At 50.0% G+C, this 18,385-nt stretch overlaps 1 protein-coding gene across 1 annotated transcript in view; it reads right to left on the reverse strand.

Annotated features, from left to right (window-relative positions):
- Positions 1-3,978: 3,978 nt before the first annotated feature.
- Positions 3,979-18,385, reverse strand: part of LGR6 (leucine rich repeat containing G protein-coupled receptor 6) — a 123,262-nt gene continuing 108,855 nt past the window's right edge. The window contains exons 12-18 of the mRNA XM_030818643.1: positions 18,104-18,169; positions 16,908-16,979; positions 16,447-16,518; positions 14,604-14,729; positions 13,423-13,583; positions 8,887-8,967; positions 3,979-5,785 (exon numbers count right to left, since the gene is read on the reverse strand). Of these exons, the coding sequence (XP_030674503.1) occupies positions 4,530-5,785; positions 8,887-8,967; positions 13,423-13,583; positions 14,604-14,729; positions 16,447-16,518; positions 16,908-16,979; positions 18,104-18,169 (1,834 nt within the window). The 3' untranslated portion in view covers positions 3,979-4,529. The remainder of the gene's footprint in view (positions 5,786-8,886; positions 8,968-13,422; positions 13,584-14,603; positions 14,730-16,446; positions 16,519-16,907; positions 16,980-18,103; positions 18,170-18,385) is intronic.

Consider the following 18,385-nt stretch of genomic DNA (forward strand, 5'->3'; position numbering starts at 1 on the left):
TGAGATTCTGCCTCTCTTATTGCTTCACATGGATCCTCTCAAGAAACACGTACTTACTTGAGTTAACTCCTGAGTTTCTGTCTCTTAATCCAGTCTAAGAAGAACAGCTGAAGAAATGGTCTTCCCTGTAGTTGAGACAGAAAGATGGAGGGTTTGAAATACTCCGTTTTCAAGAGTGGAGGGCAGGTACTCATGAAGGCACCAGTTTTCCACTCAGAAGGGAGACAGGCACTAGATCAGTAAAGCCCTAATACCATTTTGGGGCTAGCACCTTGGCCCCATGATTGCAAGTTTTGTTGAACTCAATCTTCCCTCCCCTGAGAAAGGGCCACCTGGTTGTCTTGAGGGCATCATCCCACTATGAAGCAAGGCTGGGCCAGGGGCAGGGGGGTAAGGATTCCCAAGGCAGACAGTGCGTGAGAGAGTGCACTCAAGGCCAGGAAAGCAAGCCGATTCTTTGGGGTTCACATTATCGGGAAACCCCAGCGTTAGGGTTGGGTCTGCGAAGGTGTTCAGAGTCTGAATAATGAAGGCCCAACCTGCTCACTTCTTTCTTTATTTTTATTTTTATTTTATTTTTATTTTTTTTAATTTAATTTTTTTTTTTTTTGAGATGGAGTCTCCCTCTGTCGCCCAGGCTGGAGTGCAGTGGTGCGATCTCAGCTCACTGCAAGCTCCACCTCCCAGGCTCACTCCATTCTCCTGCCTCAGCCTCCTGAGTAGCCAGGACTACAGGCGCCTACCATGATGCCTGGCTAATTTTTTTTTGTATTTTTAGTAGAGATGGGGTTTCACCATGTTAGCCAGGATGGTCTCGATCTCCTGACCTCGTGATCCGCCCGCCTGGGCCTCCCAAAGTGCTGGGATTACAGGTGTGAGCCACCGCGCCCGGCCCACTGCTTTCTTTAGATTTTTCTATGTCTAATCCAGTGGCAAGCACACAAAGGGCACTTTGATATAGGTGAATGGAATGGATTCTGATGCCTCCAAACTTCAACCCTGAGCCTCCTTGGCTGTGCCCTAGGTGCCCCAGAACTTAAAAGACAGGTTAAGGAAGAGCCTTGCCACTGATCACTCCTCTCTCAAATACCTCTGGCCACTTCCATGGCTCCACCAGAGACGGCAGAAAGGAGTTGAGGGACACACATCATACTTCATTTGTGCTTTATTATACAGAAGAATCCAAATATTTACATCTTGACAATCCTTATACTTCAAGCAACTGGAGAGGGCATGGAACTGAAACCCAGAAGTGATGTGGGGGTGGGGGGTGGGGAGGGGTGGCTGGTGGGAGAGCTTGCTATAAAGCAGAGCAGAGGTAGTTAGATGGTACCAGACAGGATCAAGGGTTCTAGCTACTGTAGTTCTGATGTTGGTTTACGAAATAAGAAGAAATAAAAAAATTAAAAAATTAAAAATAAATAAAAATGTTTAAAAAAGGTAAAAAAAAAAATTAAACATAGAAGAACAAACAAAAAAGCGTTCTAGCAACTTCCCATCATTGTCACTCGGCCTATTTATTGTCAGCTCTTCCTTTTTCCTTTCCCCTACTCTTTAGACCTTTTATTCTTCCTGGAAAGGGAAACTAGAAAGATACTGGAGGCTAGAGGAGGAGAGAGGAAAGCATGGAGAAGGCCCAGCTAGGGGCTCTGTTCATCCATAGCCTTCAAATCTCAGCTCAGCGTTTTTTGGATTTTACCATTGGTATGTTCAAAGTTGCTTATAAAAACCATTTCTGCCATAAGAGGTTCTCTTCCACAAATCGGTCTGAGATGAGACTGTGGTTGGCACCAGTTGCCAATGCACAGCACACAGCGCACAGGGCAACACACGCCCAGTCAGCAGTTCTCAGCATCCCACCACTACAGCCCTCTTGGACAGACTCTTCCCCACGGATACCATTTTGGAAGATTTTGTCAACCCAACAAAATGCATTTACATGCATTGAATAATTTGTTTTTTGATTTTGTGATCAAAGACATACATAATCTTCTGTGGATCATAATGAAGATAACCAAAGGAATAACATACTGACTTGCTAGAGATTCAGTCGAAATCAAAAAACAAAGAAACTGTACTGCTCAGCTTTATTTCGGGTAAGTGTACCTCGACCAGACTTTCTGAATAATGAAAATAGTTCATGGCAAACACCTCCACTCCCTTCCTCCACACCTCTCCTCTAATGAGAAGGTTCAGCAGATGCTCCTCTGGCCAGCAGATGTCTGGATCTTTAGAAGCAGATGATAAGGTGACAGTGGTGCTACCCTTGAGCTTGCAGCCAAAAATCACTGGTCCCCCTTTCATAGAAGAGGCCACTTGTAGGGAGCAGTTCCCGTGACTCCTAAGCCTCTAACACATGGCCACTGTGCTCCACCTCAACACAGCCTCCCTAACTCCAAGGGGAACAATGATCACATGGTGGGGGCAAGAAGTGAGAAGGGATCTGGGGTGACTTTTACAAGTCAAGGCTCCCAAAAATTGTACAAGTTTTGTCATTCCTGAGGCAAAGAACTCCTTTCCCTGATAAGAGTCACCAATTCTCAGTATCCAAAGTAGAGCAAACTCCTTTAAGGGCTCTTGATCAGCCCTGGGGAAATTGGGAGAGCAGGATTCTCAAATAAACAACTGATAAATACACCTGCCATCATTAGCGAGTACCTACACTGAGGCTGGCCTCATGGTAGGACCCTAAGATTCTTCTGGGATTACAAGGTCTGCACATTCTGCTTCAGAGGCTGTAAGAGACCAGGCAACTAGTCACATAAGATTTAGAAATGTAGCAAGTTTCACCCATGGAGCTACCCTACCTACCTCAGCCTAGGCAGCCTTTTTGTCCTGTGTCAGAATTTCCACTAGGCACTGGGGACAGCAGGGAGATAGCAGAGAAGCTAAGCTGCAGAAACTTGAACTACAAAATTAGAAGAAGGGCTTTCTTCAGGTTTGTTGTTTTAATAGTGGAGACCCTGGGGATAGGGCCTGGCTGAGGACCATGCCAGAATTCAGGAAGAAGATTGTTTTCCATCTGGTCTCAGAATTCTAGACTCTTGTCCTCTAGATGTGACTGATGTTGGGGTACCCTAGAGCAAGTCTTGCCCTTTGCTGAGTCATGGATTCTCTTTTTGTGTCTCCAAGAATTACCTTTAATGTCTGGAAGGATGCCGCAGCTCTTACCGCCTCACTCTCAGATCGAATGTGTGTGTGTTTGGGGCTGGGTGAGGGGGGCATTCTGGAAATGCTCAGAGACACTTGGAAAACCACAGGTAGAAAGGTCATGAGGGGAGAGGCAGAAGGGTCAGCGGCCTATCTGAGGCACCCAGGGTCCCAGATAACTACAATTTCCTAAAATTCAATACCTACAATTCAAATCTCTCCTGTTTTCTGTCTAAGGCCTCCTTGTCCCAAAGAGTAGGCAGGACCTGGCTTGTGACAGGAGGTGGCAGGGGCATCTGATGGAGAAGCGGAAGAAGGCAACAAAGAGCCAGAGGGAACCCAGACAGCCCTGCCAGGATCCAGGAACCTTACTATCCCTCTTGCAGCAGACAAACTTTCACTGGTACTTGGGCTTGCTGGGGTTGATGGCAGGGTGGTGAGAGAATACACAGGGATCCCTTTCTCCCTGCCCCAACTCAGGGGTCTGAGTCTGGAACCTCAATGGCAGGCTTCTCCTCATCCTTCCCAGCATAGGATAAGAGAGGTGGGAGGTAAAGTGCTGAGAGTCTGTACTGGTGGATGGAATCATCAGTTACCTCTGGCAGTTCATTCTAGGATCAGGGCTTGATCAGGGCTTTCAGGAAGTGGTGGCATTTTGTGATGTCACTCGGTAGCACTAGGTGGTACAGAGATGAGCTCCCTGGGAGAGAACAGTGCTAAGTTCTGTCATGTTAATAGATATTCCAGGAAAACCAAATAAGCAGACAAAAACCTGTTACCAAATAATTCAGGGAACTGGGTTAAACAAAGTTCAATAGATTTTGCTACTGTAGGACTTCTCTCTTTATTACACTAACATGCACTGTGAATCTCTAAGAAAAAGACATCATGTATAATCTCTTCCAAAGCTTATTTTAATAGGAAGTCTTTATGCATGGCATATGTCAAGATTAATGGTACACGGAACACATTTTGTATCCTATCCATGAGTCACATGGGAAATCACCTTCCGGGCCTTTCTCTGTGAGGTCTCCCTGTCCACTGTGCCCTGATCAACCCTCCACCCCTTCACTGTCTTTACTTCCCTCATTTCCTTTAAGCAGACAAATGTCCAGGTCTCTGGTCCACAGCTTCAGACATGACAAGGAAGAGGCCCAGCATGAAGGTGAAGCTGAGGAAGGCCAAGTAAAAGCCAGGCCAAGAGGCACTTGTTGGTGATGGTCACAGAAGAGAGGTGATCAGTGGAGCCAGGGACTGGGCCATCCTGCTATGGATCGCACTGCTGAGTTTTGGTTGTATTTGTTTTAGAAGCAGCCATCATTCACCGAGGGGGAGAGAGGAAAGGGAAGAGAGGGGAAGAGAAGAATGGGGAGGGATATTTACACGTGTGAAGCAAAGGCCAAGCCAGAGGGCCGAAAGCCACTACCTCCTGACGAGCCTCCACCTGCTGGCTTAGATCCCTCTGCCCTCAGCAGCAGTTCTCCATCCATGGAGGGTTGGGGGTTCCCAAAGTGGTTCCCCTCTGGCTCTACACAATGGCTGCCCTCCAGCCTGGGGGCCCCTGGCTGCTGACAGGAGATGAGGGTCACTGAGGGGAAGCCATACGTCTCCAGCCCAGGGGGCCGCCCAGCTTCAGAAGCTTCCAGAATGAGATCCACATCAGAGAAGGCCACCAGGGCCTGGGTAGAATCGCAGGAGCTTTTCTCTAGCTCTCCGGCCGCAGCATAGGCTAGGGGCCCTGAGGCCCCTGCGCGGGGCCGAAGCCGCCGAAGGTCATCCCGGAAGTGGGGGTTGAAGAGCAGGTAGAGCAGCGGGTTGAGGCAGGCAGGCAGGGGCAGCACCACCAGCAGGACAGACTTGACGGCCTCGGGTGTGACAGGGAAGAGGCCCAGCATGGAGGCGAAGCTGAGGAAGGCCACGGGACAGTAGAGGAGCCCGTCTGCAAAGATGAGCCAGGCCACGTGCCTCACCATGGCGCAGTCCCACACGGCCTCAAAGTCGCCCCGCGGCAGGTCACAGTAGAGTTTGATGTAGGCACCGGCCACGACCAGGAAACAGAAGGAGTTCATCATCACCAGGGCCACGGCAAAGCCCAGGGCTGCTGGCTGGCCCTCAGGTGGCGCGTAGGGCAGGCAGAGTGGGGAGGCCCCGTATTCTCCCACTGAGGCCAGGGGCAGCGCGGCGGCCAGCCCTGCCAGCGCCAGGCAGCCCAGGATCCCTGCTCGAACGCTGCCCAGGGAGGGGGACTTCCCATAGGCCCGGACGCAGGAGACGGAGATGCTGCACTGCACTGCGGCCAGAGTGAGCAGCAGCACTGACGCCTCAGACCCAAGTACTGCCAGGAAGCCAGTGGCCCGGCAGCCCAGCCCCATCTCCCAGCGGGCTCCGTACTCAGAAAATTGGCCAAAGGTCAGGGCATCGACTGAGGCTAGAAGGCCACAGGAAATGCCAGTCAAGGTGTTGGCGCCTGCAATCGCACCTACCACAAACTTGACCGGGGGCAGGGGGACAGGCCCGCCAGCGAACACGGTCAGCAGCACCAGTCCATTGCAGAGCACGGAGAGCAACACGATGGCCCACACGGCCAGGCGGATGCCCCAGCTTTCAAAGAGGTACTCACAGGGCTTGAAGGGGCCTGTAGGAGAGAAGATCAGACATTAACCCTTGGCCAGAGGATGTTGGGACCAGGTCTTGAGGACCAAGGTCAGCCTCTGTATTCAGAGAATTTCCAATCAAAAGGAGATGAACATGGCACCTGCCCTCGGAAAACTCCCAGTCTAAGGGAGGCTGACCCAGTTTCTGGCCCCAGAGAACTCCCAGTTGGAAGGTTCTCACCTTAGAGAACTCCCAGTTGGAAGGTTCTCACCTTAGAGAACTCCCAGCTGTGGGACATATACGACTCTTCTTCCAAAGAGCTGCAAGTGGGGTGAACCCTAACCCTCCTCTCAATACACCAGAACATAGAACGCATATGGGCCGGGCATGGTGGCTCACGACTGTAATTCCAGCACTTCTGGAGGCGGAGGCGGATGGATCGTCTGAGGTCAGGAGTTTGAGACCAGCCTGGCCAACAAAGCAAAACCCCATCTCTACTACAAATACAAAAAGTTAGCTGGGTGTGGTGGTGCACACATGTAGTCCCAACTACTTGGGAGGCTGAGGCAGGAGAATCACTTGAATCCAGGGGACGGAGATTGCAGTGAGCTGAGATTGCTCTACTGCACTCCAGCCTGGGCTACAGAGCCAGACTCTCTCTCTCAAAAAAAAAAAACAAAAAAACACACATATAAACACACATGGGACAAATTAATACAGTACAAACCCAGACATTGAGGAAATGTTAAGTGAAGGACAGCACTGGAAAGAAAGGAAGGACAAGCTGCCATCAAGGAGTGGAGAGGGTATCAGAATTGGGAGATATGGTGGGTAGGGACAGAGGCGTTGAGGGACTGCCCAGACAGTAACCAGTCTATGCCTGAGGCTCTGTTTCTCTCAGTCAGTCCCCAGTGATCCACTAAGTCCTCCACTGTGGGAGAGTCCCGACCAAATATTATACCAGGCTGGCTCTCCCTTGCTCTGTGAGGGGTACAGACCACATTGAATATTTGTCAGTCAGTCAGTATTTTGGAGGTGAAGTGTCTCAAGTACAGTAAATCAAAATACAGATGACTTCTGGGGTTTTCCAACCTGGGTCCACACGAGATACGTGAGATCCTGGTGTTTTCCATCCCTCTCTCCAAAGTCTGTTCCTAAACCACCTTGTAACTTTGGAAATATTATTTCTTCATTTTCTTTGGCTTTCCACTCTTGTTCTTCAGTGTGTTTCTAGGTAGCTTGGGAATTTGAGAGGCTTTTGTGGGAGCTATTTTTAAACCTTTTTTTTCTTATTACCAAATATTAGGTGATAATTGTAGAAAATTTGAAAATATAACATGAAAAAATTAAAATGACATGAGACTTCACCTCTCAGAGATAACTCATTATTTTGGTATGCTTCCGTCCAGTCTTTAAAAAATACATACATACATATAGGTTTTTAAGCTAAATTAAGATTTTACTGTTGCTATCATTTGGATATGGTTCGTCTGCACCAAAACTCATGCTGAAATGGAATCCCCTAATGTGGCAATGTTGGAGGTGGGGCCTAGTGGGAGGTGTCTGGGCCATGGGGACAGATCCCTCAGGAACAGATTAATGTCCTTCTGTGGGGGTGAGCGAGTTCTCAATCAATCCAGGGAATGGATTAGTTCCCTAAGAGTGGGTTGTTAAAGGGAGTCTGGCTTCTCTTTCACCCTGTGATCTATTTGCACATACGCACTCCCCTTCTGCTTTCCATCACAAGTTGAAGCAGCCTGAGGCCCTCATCACATGCAGCTGCCCGATCTTGAACCTCCCAGCCACCAGAATTGTGAGTCAAACAAATCTCTTTCCTTTATATATTACCTAGCCTTAGGTATTCTGTTATAGCAACACGAAGCGGACTAAGACAACTGTATATGAGTTTCTAGTTCTCTTTAAGTTACATTTTTATCAAGCAGACTTTCCCAAATTTTTTCCCAGAAAAATATTTTTATATTACTCAAAACATATTTTATGTACCATAAAATGTACCATAATTATTTGACCATTTGGTATGAGTTATTTTAGAAGCAAGCTCAAGTTGGACTTTGTCTTTTGGAACTTCCTCTTTTACCTCATCCCTGCTGATTACTGGTTTTCAGAGGTGAAACGTCCATGGCATTGTGAATGCACTATGTGTGTTTTTCCACGTCAGAAGCAGCACCTGCTTCCTCCAGGTTGGGTTAGTGCTCTGGCCCCGAGCTGGCACTAGAGGGCGTGCTGTTGTCACCAAGCACTGAGAACTCGGGCTGGGCAAGGTCAGGCAATCACTCTATAGGCTTTAGAGAGGGTAAAGGGAGAAGGCAAGGGTCCTGGGCCACAGAAAGCTGGAAAACTGGAAAATGGAGGTGGAATGAAATAGAAGAAGCAAACTGTTCATCACTTTCTATTCATTCTGAAGAATCCCATCCTTGCCTAAGTAGCATGCTGCTTGCCACCTTCTGTGGCCTGTTAGCATTTTATATGCAAGGGAAGGGACTTCCTCACTCCAAACATCTCAAGTTTAATTGTACCAAAGAGAAAGAGAATTTTCTTTTTTGCTTTCTTTATAGCAGGATGGATTTAGGTTAGACGCTAAAGGAGGCTTCCCCAACTATAAGGGTTAGATGGTGCTGTAAGGAGTTGCCCAGGGATACTATGGAGTTTTTCCACTGTGCAGAGTTTTGACAGAGACTGTAATCTTCCTGGGATGGAGCAGGGAGGGATGGAGAAGGTGACCTTTTGTAGTCCCACTTGGCTCTAGGATTCTGTGGTATGGGTCTTAGACTGAGGGATTACTCAAAAGCAGTCCTATGTGCCACCCTGAGCAATGGGGTCAAGGCATTCTTTCCTGCTTCTCTCCTGTGTGACAGTAGTTTTATCCTGGATGCATAAATGCTAATTGGCTGATTGCTTGACTTCACCTCCATTCATGCTACTCCCCTCAAGCAGCCACCCAAGGGAAAGAACTCCAGTTCCTTCCCCAGGAATTACGAAAGGAGGGCCCTCCCGCAGCAGGCTGGGAGTCAGGCAAAGAATGTGGCTGCAGACATGCCCGGCTGAACTAATACCTCAACTAGGTGGTTGGGTGCCCTTTCTCCATTCCCCCTCGTCCCCTTTCCCCAGACACCACCTCACCTGGAGTAGGGCTACACTGGACACTGGGGTGTGGCTTTGAGTCCTCCATCTCCAGCTGGAGCTCATCCAGGTCCAGGTCATCTGAAAGGAGACCCAAGAAAGTGATGCAGGGTCCTGGGTCTTGGTGTCAGTCAAGCCCTACCTTTCTCCAAATGCCCCCTCCTTTAAGTTGTCCCTTACTAACTCTGCTCAGCACTGGTCACTCTAGCAACCCGGCACATCCATTTCTACCCTTGGGGGTAAAGATTTGGTCAGCTTCCTATTGTCCACATGTGGATTATCTGCACTGAAGAGTGCACAGCAAACATTTCACCTAGACCTTCTCTTTCTGTTAGTCAGGGCTCTGTGTCCTCTCCAGTCGGCCTTACCCACAAGTGCTGCTTCGAGTTGGAGTGGAAGCTGTTTTAATAATGTATGCTAGTGATCACACATTTCTGTACTCTGGCTGGGCTGTCACTGTAATTTTGTGTCACTGTAATAACGTATAGTTGTGAAAACTACACATTAAGAAAAACAGCAGTGAGCTGGAGTGTGTTCAGACGTGAACGAGTCAACTAGGGGGTGAGAGAGCAGAAGCCATTTGTGAGAGAAACAGTCAAAGCAACTGGGTGGTGTTTAACTTGGAGGAGGTAAGAGTAAGTGGGGATATCATGGCCGTCCTCAAAGGGCTGAAGGACTGTTAGGGGTAAAGGAATTCGACTTCTACATGCTGTTTTGCCCCAGAGGGTAGAACCAGGATCAATGGATGGACTGTAGAAGGAGGGAAATTATGATTCGAATAGAGACACTCTACTTCTTCCTAACAAGAGTAAGTTCCCACAATTAGAGCTGTCCAACAAAGGAACATCCCACCTTCAACAGGTGCAGAGTAGGTCCACATCTGCTGAGTGCAATTCTGGCACTGGCCAAATGCAGAAGAATTTCAGGGATGAATAAGAGATGGCCCTGCTCTGAAAGAGCTTGTGGAGACTAATAAGGAAACAAATTGTCATGCTACAATGAGTGGCATCAACTAACAGATTTATTTACTAGCTAGAAGGGAATAATTTGAATGTTTCTACATAAAGACAAATATTTAAGGTGAAGGATATCCCAATTACTCTGATTTGATCTTTATATAGATTATATGAATGTATTAAATAATCACACATGACCCTCCAATACGTACATCTATTATGTATCAATTAGAAAAAAATTTTCAGCTAATAGATTTACTGAACAATAAGGGTTAACATTTCTCGAGTTCTTATTCGGCACCAGGTACTGTGCCCAGCCAATCCTCATCTTCATGGTCCCATTAACCTTCACAACGGCCATGTGAGGCAGGTGACAGATAAGGAGACTGAGGCTCGTTGAAGTTAAGTGGCTTGCCTGCAGCCTCACAGCAATAGACTAGAATTCAGATGCAGGTTTGTCTGACTACAGAGCCCAGATGTTTAACCATTATGCTTTCCCAGGCAAGGGACTGATTACTTTGGGGGGTTGGGGGTGGGGAAGGTTCAGGAGATTTACAGATGCATGAGCTGAACATAATTTGTCACTGATGATACTAAACAGAAAGTCCCCAGTGTGAGAGAAAGCACTTCTACACTGAGTCCGAGGCTGGACTAGATCATCTTTAATGTTCTTTTCAATTCTAAGTCCAGGCTTTATACTTTTTTTTTTTTTTTGAGATGGAGTCTTGCTCTATTGCCCAGGCTGGAGTGCAGTGGTGTGATCTCAGCTCACTGCAAGCTCTGCCTCCTGGGTTCACACCATTCTCCTGCCTCAGCCTCCTGAGTAGCTGGGACTACAGGCGCCCACCACCACGCCGGGCTAATTTTTTGTATTTTTAGTAGAGATGGGGTTTCATGGTATTAGACAGGATAGTCTCGATCTCCTGACCTCGTGATCCACCCGCCTCGGCCTCCCAAAGTGCTGGGATTACAGGCGTGAGCCACCATGCCCGGCCCTACACTTTTTTTTTTTTTCTTATTCACTATTGCAGTGTTTCTCAAACTAGGACCTGTGAACTCTAGGGGGTTGCAGACATGCTGGAGGTCCATAAATTCTATAAGAATTTTGAAATGAGAATCTAGAACATTTTATAATCTATAAAGACAAAACATTTTTTGCAGTGATAATCCATCACTGAAAGGCTTTTTAAAGAATAAGACAAGTTTCTCAAGTCAGACTGGGAAATGTGTCTGAGGACCCAAGTTGGGGAAAGAATGGCTTGTCTTCACAAGGTAACTGTACAATCTTCAGGTTTAAGAGACAGCATCCTGTGGGCTCTTCCTCCATCATACAGGGCAATGGATAGGTGACTCTGTTTGTTGCACTTGTTCCATCTTTGGTTCACAAAGTCTGTTTCCTGTGTGGATCCTTCCTCCCCACTTAAAGGGTAAACACCATCAGTTGGGAGTTTTCCCAGGAGGCAGGAAGACTGTGAAGCTGCCCCTGCCCCAGACACCATCAGGGCGGGTAGGAGGCTGAGTCGTGCCCATAGAGTCCTGGCATTTCCTCCTCTTTACCTTTCACTCCCTGCCCACCCCTGCTCTCCAGAATGGAGCTCAGCAATTCTTTGAAATCAAAATGCATGAATGAAACACAAGGGGTGAAACCCGTGGACTCTGTCTGAGGCTGGGAAAGTCACAGCCAAGGTGTTAAGTAACCACTCTTCAAACGAGGAGGAAATCGAATCTGGCTGGAGCAGCAGCTCCTGGCTTTCCTTCTCGAGGCTCATTAGCTCCCACAGGAAGTGGGGGGCCCTGCCCTAGCTCCCGTTACAGGCGGCAGGCAGCCCACGATCTTGACGCCCTGTGGTTCTCCAAGACCTAAGCCCGGTGGAAAGTTTCACCTTGAGGAAGGAAAGTTTCCATTCCTCCTTCCAGCCCCCTGAGGGAGTGTACAGCAGACATCCGGGAATGTCCCCCGGGGACAGCCGTCTGCCGGCCCAGAGCCAGCCAGGCTGCTGGGCTGCTCCTCATAGGGTCCTCATACCCTCCCTAGGGAGGTGTGTTAATACATTGGGAAGAAGGCTCTCAGACACCCCCAGGTTGCCTGCCCACCATTTGCCCTCCATACACTGTGCCCTGGACTCCACAGTTGCACTCTCCCTATACATGTACACCAGAAGGCACCTGTCCTCAGTAGTAGCGGTGAGCATACTTCATCATTTATGGAATCTTTTAGTCTTCCCCAACAGCCTATAAGCTATCCATTATCTTTCTCACTTACTTATTTATTTAGTTAGTTTTTTGAGACAGAATCTCACTCTGTCACCCAGGCTGGAGTTTGCAGTGGTGCGATCTCAGCTCACTATAACCTCCGCCTCCTGGGCTTAAGCCATTCTCCTGTCTCAGCCTCCTGAGTAGCTGGGACTACAGGCGCATGCCACCATGCCTGGCTAATTTTTGTATTTTTGGCAGAGACGGGGTTTCACCATGTTGGCCAGGCTGGTCTCGAACTCCTGACCTCAAGTGATCCACCCGCCTTGGCCTCCCAAAGTGCTGGAATTACAGGCATGAGCCACTGCGCCCAGCCAATTATCTTGCTCATTTAAAGATAAGGAAAGTGAGGCTCAGTATGGTTACATGACTGGTCCAGTGCAATCCAACTGGTGAATGTTGTAGTTGGGATTGGACCTCAGTTCTGTCTACACTATCATGAGATGTTTTTCTTACATGTTTATATTTGATTTTTTGTTTATTTTCTCCATTGAAATATTGTGGAGAGTTAGAGATGGAAAAAGAATACCCCAAAGCAGAGGACCCCTACTATCTCCCTCCTAATTCTGCTTGTGTTCTATAATATGGGCAGGGGGAGAGGGAAGCCCTTTTCTCTGCCCTTAGTATCTAAGATACCACTTAGTAAATAATCCCTCAAACCCCCTTGGCTGCCTGCCTCCAACATGTGCCTTTTATCCTAACTCTTCCAGAAACACAGATGGCCCAAGACAGCCTGCACTGGAATGGTCCTTCCCAGTGAAGGTCTCTTGCACCTGGCAGCCATGGAAGTCTCACTTTCAGACTCATGGGGCAGACTGGAGGTGTAGGATGGACTTGGACAGCAATAACCCTACACTGTTCCTTTTGGTTCTAGGACATATTATGAGGGGATTCTTTTTTTCTGGAAGTAGGTTTAATTCAATTGATTTAATTAAATCCTGTTGGCTCAGATTGATAAAATAAGGGGTCTGTCTTCTCTGAGAATACCCTGAGGTTGAAGGAGAAGAAATATGTGGACCACAAGGGGAGGGTTAAGTGAAATGGTGCGTGAGAGGCACTTTGTGAACTGCAAAGGGCTAGGAAGATGAGACATTGCCACAGCCATTGTTACCATCATTACTTTGTCCCAAACACCCCTGGGTGTAGTTGTGGAGAGACAAAGTGCAGAGGTAGAGTTTCCTCCCAGGTCACAGGCAGCTCCTCCCACCTCTGTGGGGCTTCCCTCTGCAGCTGCTGTCAGATTCCCTCTCAGGTCCCCCAAGCATCCCCTCTAACTTCCTCTCCACAGCCCACTACCCTCCCCAGCCCAGGGCCCCCGGTCACTCACAGTGGTTCTCTGCTTGTCTGGCAAGGAGGCCCAGGGGCCTTTTTGAAGACTCCTCATCATCAAGGTGAAGGTCTTCAGCCTCCCACTGCCCAGAGGACTTGAAGAAGCTGGCACACATCCCATAGGGACAGCACTGGTAGGCATAAGGCACTTCCAGGATCCTGGTGGGGGATAGGCGGGCAGGTGGGCTGCCTCAGCATCTTTGGGGTCTAAGACCTAAGTCTGATTTAAGAGATCTCCAACCCAGGGGCTGGGCACTCAGTGCCTGTCCTTCAACTCCCAAGTTCCCTGTTCACTGTGCTGGCAGTCTCCTAGGCATTCTTTGTAAGGGCCTTGCAGCCTGACTCCTGATCTGAAGGGCTCTGGAGGCATTTCTGTCTTTCTTTGTTCATCTTGGCAAGTGAGATGGGGAAAGAAACGTTCTGCCCGTTGTTTAAGGAGTCCTCTCTGCTGGCTCAGAATGGGGAGAGGCTTCCCCAAGCTCAAACAGCACTGCTAGTGCTCTGCTTCTCCTCCCAGACAGCACCTCCTCTTTTATATTTAAGGCCACATGGATTCTTCTGGTGATTCTTCACTCTGGCCCTCAGTGAGACCTGCACCCTATCCCTCCCCCATCTCTGGGCATATTGGAGCTGGATTTGGTGCCCTCTGAGGGTGAGTGCAGAGGCCCTAAGGGCATCTCATTAGTGTGCAGCAGACAAGGCCTGGGCTACACAGGCTGTACCACTGCTGCTGCATGGAAGAGGCCTGGATGTCATTAGCACCACGGCCTGGCTGTGCAGCTTGTTTTCCACGCATCAGTGTCCTGGGCTCTGCGCTGATTCCAGGGGCTCAGATGCTTCCCAAGTGAGGACAGATAATCTGGACACGTGGAACCAGATGAGGTGCAAGGAGGGCTAGGGGGTCTTCCCATCATCTTACTTCTATCACTCTCAGGTCCCAGTGCTCACTGGCGTTGGAGCTGGGGACAGGGAAAAATGCCACCAAGGAGATAAGGAGGAAGGGGAGGCATGAACCAGGCCCCCGTTGGTCTGTAGGTGGTCAGGTGAGCCCTTCCACTAAATCTTGGTCAAACCCTAAGCCTCTAGGCTCTTCTCAGAGTGGGGCCATCTGGCTTTCTCTCTGTCCCTCCAGGGTCTCCAGCTGGCCTACCCAGGTGTTGGGGAAAGCCAGTCCCTCACCTCAGTTTTGGGAAACTGTCCTTGGAGAAGGCCTGGGAGAGAGCCAGGTTCCCTTTGAGCTTCAGATGCATCAAGCCCCCAAGTCCAGCCAGGGGCAGTGTGGTCAGCTGGTTGTCTGTCAGGTCCCTAGGACAGTGGATGGTCAGGGTTATTGGCAGTCAGTAGTACTGCTGAGGGGGCAGGGCTGTGCTGAGGATGTGGCCAGTGTGCCTGGGATGGAAGCAAGAGGAGAGGAGCAAAGGACAGGAGAGAAGCTTAGAGGAGAGCATTGAATGCCAAGGGAGGAGGGCAGCCAAGAGTTGCTAGAGGCACCATCTGCAGTTAGAACAGTCCCTGGTATATAGTTGGCACCGTTATGTATTGAATGAATGAGTGAATAAAAGAATGAAGTTGTTCATTCTTTTATTCACTCATTCATTCAATACATAACGGTGCCAACTATATACCAGGGACTGTTCTAACTTAATGCCAAGTTGTCCCAATTTGTAGGTAACAGAGGTCCCTCAACCACAGTTCCTGTGCCCAGTTCTAAGTGCCATCCAGGAAGCCCTGCCCACCCCCTTGGGGAACCTTCCTGTTGTTGTTTATCCCATCCCCCTGCCTTTCCTCCCACTTTTCTGATGATATAAGAGGCCTGAGTCTGGGACTGGACAGAGCTGGTCATCTGGCTACAAGCAGGGATTGGGTCATCCATTCCATCTTGTAGGGCCTGCTTTGTAGCCAGAGGTGAGGACATGCATGTTCTTCTACTGGAGGCACATTAGAGGAAGCCCAGGGTTCCAAACCAAACACCAAGACCACAGACTGTGCGTCGTGGAAACAGCCCTGGACTGGAAGGCAGGAAACCCGGCACTGTCACCAACTCGCTGTGTAACCAAGGGGAGCCACAAATCTGCCTGAGCTTCAGTGTCCTCATCTTTCAAAGGGATAAAAATATCCACCCTACCTATCTGGCAGGACTAGAGCAAACAGGAGAGGGAAGACGGAGGTGAGAGTTTTGCAAAGCCACGGCCCCAGCCTGAGGCGGAACTTGTGTGCCTGCTGGGAGTCCTGGCCCTTGGCTTTGAGTAAACTTCTCCTCCTGGGCCTTGGAGGTCTCACCTGTGAAGTGAAGCGGGTAGGGCTAGATGGTCTCCGAGGCCAGGGCTGGAGCTAGCCCAAAAGAAGTCTTTGTGTTAACCAGAAAAGGGCCCAGTCTAGGTAGATGTGCTTTTAGGACTCGCAGCTTGGCAAGCAGGTGCCCAACAGGTCAGCTCCCTCTTGGGCAGGAGCGCTTGCGCAGTGAATAACCCGCCCCACAGTGCATGGCAGCTGCAGCAGAGGCCCCTTCCAGCCCTGACATAATGACCATGTAGCCAACACTGCTCACTCTGTTTACATCCTATGTCATTTAAAGGACCTGAGGTCCCCTGCTGCCTCACAGAATGGCAGTCCTCTACAGCAATGCTCAAGCAGGGAACCCCTGAGCTCTCTGAGACCCTGGCTCCCACATCTACTTCCACCCTCCTATGTGTGAAGGGATTCCAGGTCCAATATATCCTCTTTATTGGTGGATAGAGAGGATGGGGATGGGACTGAGGCACGGGGGATGAGGAGGGCTGAGGCTGCCAAAACACTGCAGAACATTAGCAGATGATGTTCCAGAGCTTGCAAGAGGCAGGCTCTCTGTTTATCAGGCCCCACACTCTGTCAAATGGATTGTCAGAATGATTGATTAGGCTGAGGCCCACCTCCCTGGGATATGCATGTTCCTGCTCTGGGGTGGCCCTTCTGCCCCCCATTGGCCAGCCCATAGTCCCGACTGGCCCCCAGCATCCTGGAGGAGAATGCAGCAGGCACTTACAGCTTGACCAGGGAGCGCAGGGTGGAGAAGGCCTCGGGGTGGATGGACCGGATGGCATTCCAGCTAAGATCCCTGCAGGCAGAGAGGGTGCGACAGGAGGGGACAGTGATAGGTGGAGGACTCACTGTTCCCATCATGGGCTCTCCCTCACATACCCCCATCTGACCTGCCCCCAGTAACAGTAACCTTAGACTTTTGGGGAAGGTACCTGCTGCTGCCCAGCTCCTGAGCTGGCTGTGGCCCCAGGAATACGGACATGACAGCTTGGCTCCAGAGCCTCAAGACCTCCTGGGTACAAGCTAGAGAAGTGTGTGTGTGTGCTGGGGGTGGGGGCTACGGAGCTGGGAGGCGATGTGCATGTCACGTTTGCTTAAATTGTACACATGTGCTATGACAATGAGCATGCCTGGCAGAGGGACACGGTGGCTCCTCCATGGCCCACCCCGGATGTGGGTACTCACAGGGCTTGCAGGGAGCTCAGCTGGCTGAAGGTGTCAGCTCCAATTTCCCAGATGCAGTTGTGTTGGAGGCCGCTAGGGCAGCAAGAGAGGCTGGATGAGCCGGCAGGCTCAGACCCTGGCTCCGCTCCATGCCCCCCGAGCACTGGGAGGAAGAAAGTAGAGCCCCCCACTTCTCCTGGCACAGGAAGAAAGGGCCCAGCCCGAGGAAGTCACCAGAATTAAAGGGAGCACAAAGGGATCCGGTTGCCTTGGGTAAGTGGGTCAGGAGACAAAGCCACAAAACCATCCCTGTGGCCCAAAAGGGAGTCAGCTTCCAGTGTTCCCACTGGGCCTGGCTCCCAGCCCAGCCAAACTAGCCCCCACACCTCCCATCACCATGGGTCCTCCAGACCCTAGCCCAGAAGCAGAGCACCGCCCAACCCAAGTGACTGGCCGGAGCTGGGAAGCAGAGCTCAGTAGACTGGTTGTCTGAATGGGAGATGGACCCTGGGCCTCAGCCATGCAGAAGACCCTCCTTCCCTTAGCACCTAGACAAACTGGAGACCCTCATATCTGTACCCTGCCCCAGCCCCAAAAGGCATGGTCCTGCCTAGAAGCAGGGGACAGACACAGGGAAGCTCAAGAGGCCATGCTGGCTTGAGAAAACAGGAGCTGGGTTAACAGAGCTTAGAGAATTTTTCAAGTGATATTTTCTTTGTGACCTTTGAATCCCAGGCTTGTTCTTCCACATATGATTGTGTATGTCTGTGTGTAACATGCAAACACATACACACATATGCATGTGCATGTTTACGGGGGTATGGAAAAGGAGAGAGCATGCTCCAAAATGCAGGGTGCTTCCAACTCCTTAAAGCCTTCTCCGGTCTATCCCACTGGGCCCTGATGTGACCCTGTCCCTCCAATGGTCCTAATCACTACTCCATTTCTGTGTTGCTATTGATTCATAAGGGGCTGCCTTGAGACTCCTTTTGGGCACCAGCTCCTGGGTCTGTCTTCTGCTGTGAGTCCTAGGGCCATTGTGCAGGCCTCTGCCAAACTCTCAGCCCTAAACTCTGGGTTAAACAAACTCAGAAAAGAGAAGGAAGAAATGTCAAAGTGTGCATTGGCCCTTACTGACGCCCCCCATCATGCCTCCCTGCAGGACTTGCTCAGGGTCTGGCTGGCATGCTTTTGCCTCTTCCCTACCCCAGACTCACATTTCCTCCAATTTCTGACACCTGTGCAGGCTTGGCAGCTCCTCAATTTGATTGTGAGATAGTTCCCTGGGGAAAAGAGAAAGGCCAGGGCTGGGGTGAAGTGGTGGCTATGTGAGGGCTGCGGTGGGTGGAGGCGGGGGGCTCTGGCCAGGGCTGTGCTTTCCTGTCAAGCAGCCGAAGGCTGTGGGGACCCCACAGGGACATGGCTGTTGACGCATCTCACACCAGGGCACCAGTCTCCTCAATTCGCTTTCTCTGCATTTCCTCCTACTAAGTCCCACT

The sequence above is a fragment of the Nomascus leucogenys genome, chromosome 9 (genome assembly GCF_006542625.1).
Source record: "Nomascus leucogenys isolate Asia chromosome 9, Asia_NLE_v1, whole genome shotgun sequence".
Classification (NCBI taxonomy): domain Eukaryota; kingdom Metazoa; phylum Chordata; class Mammalia; order Primates; family Hylobatidae; genus Nomascus; species Nomascus leucogenys.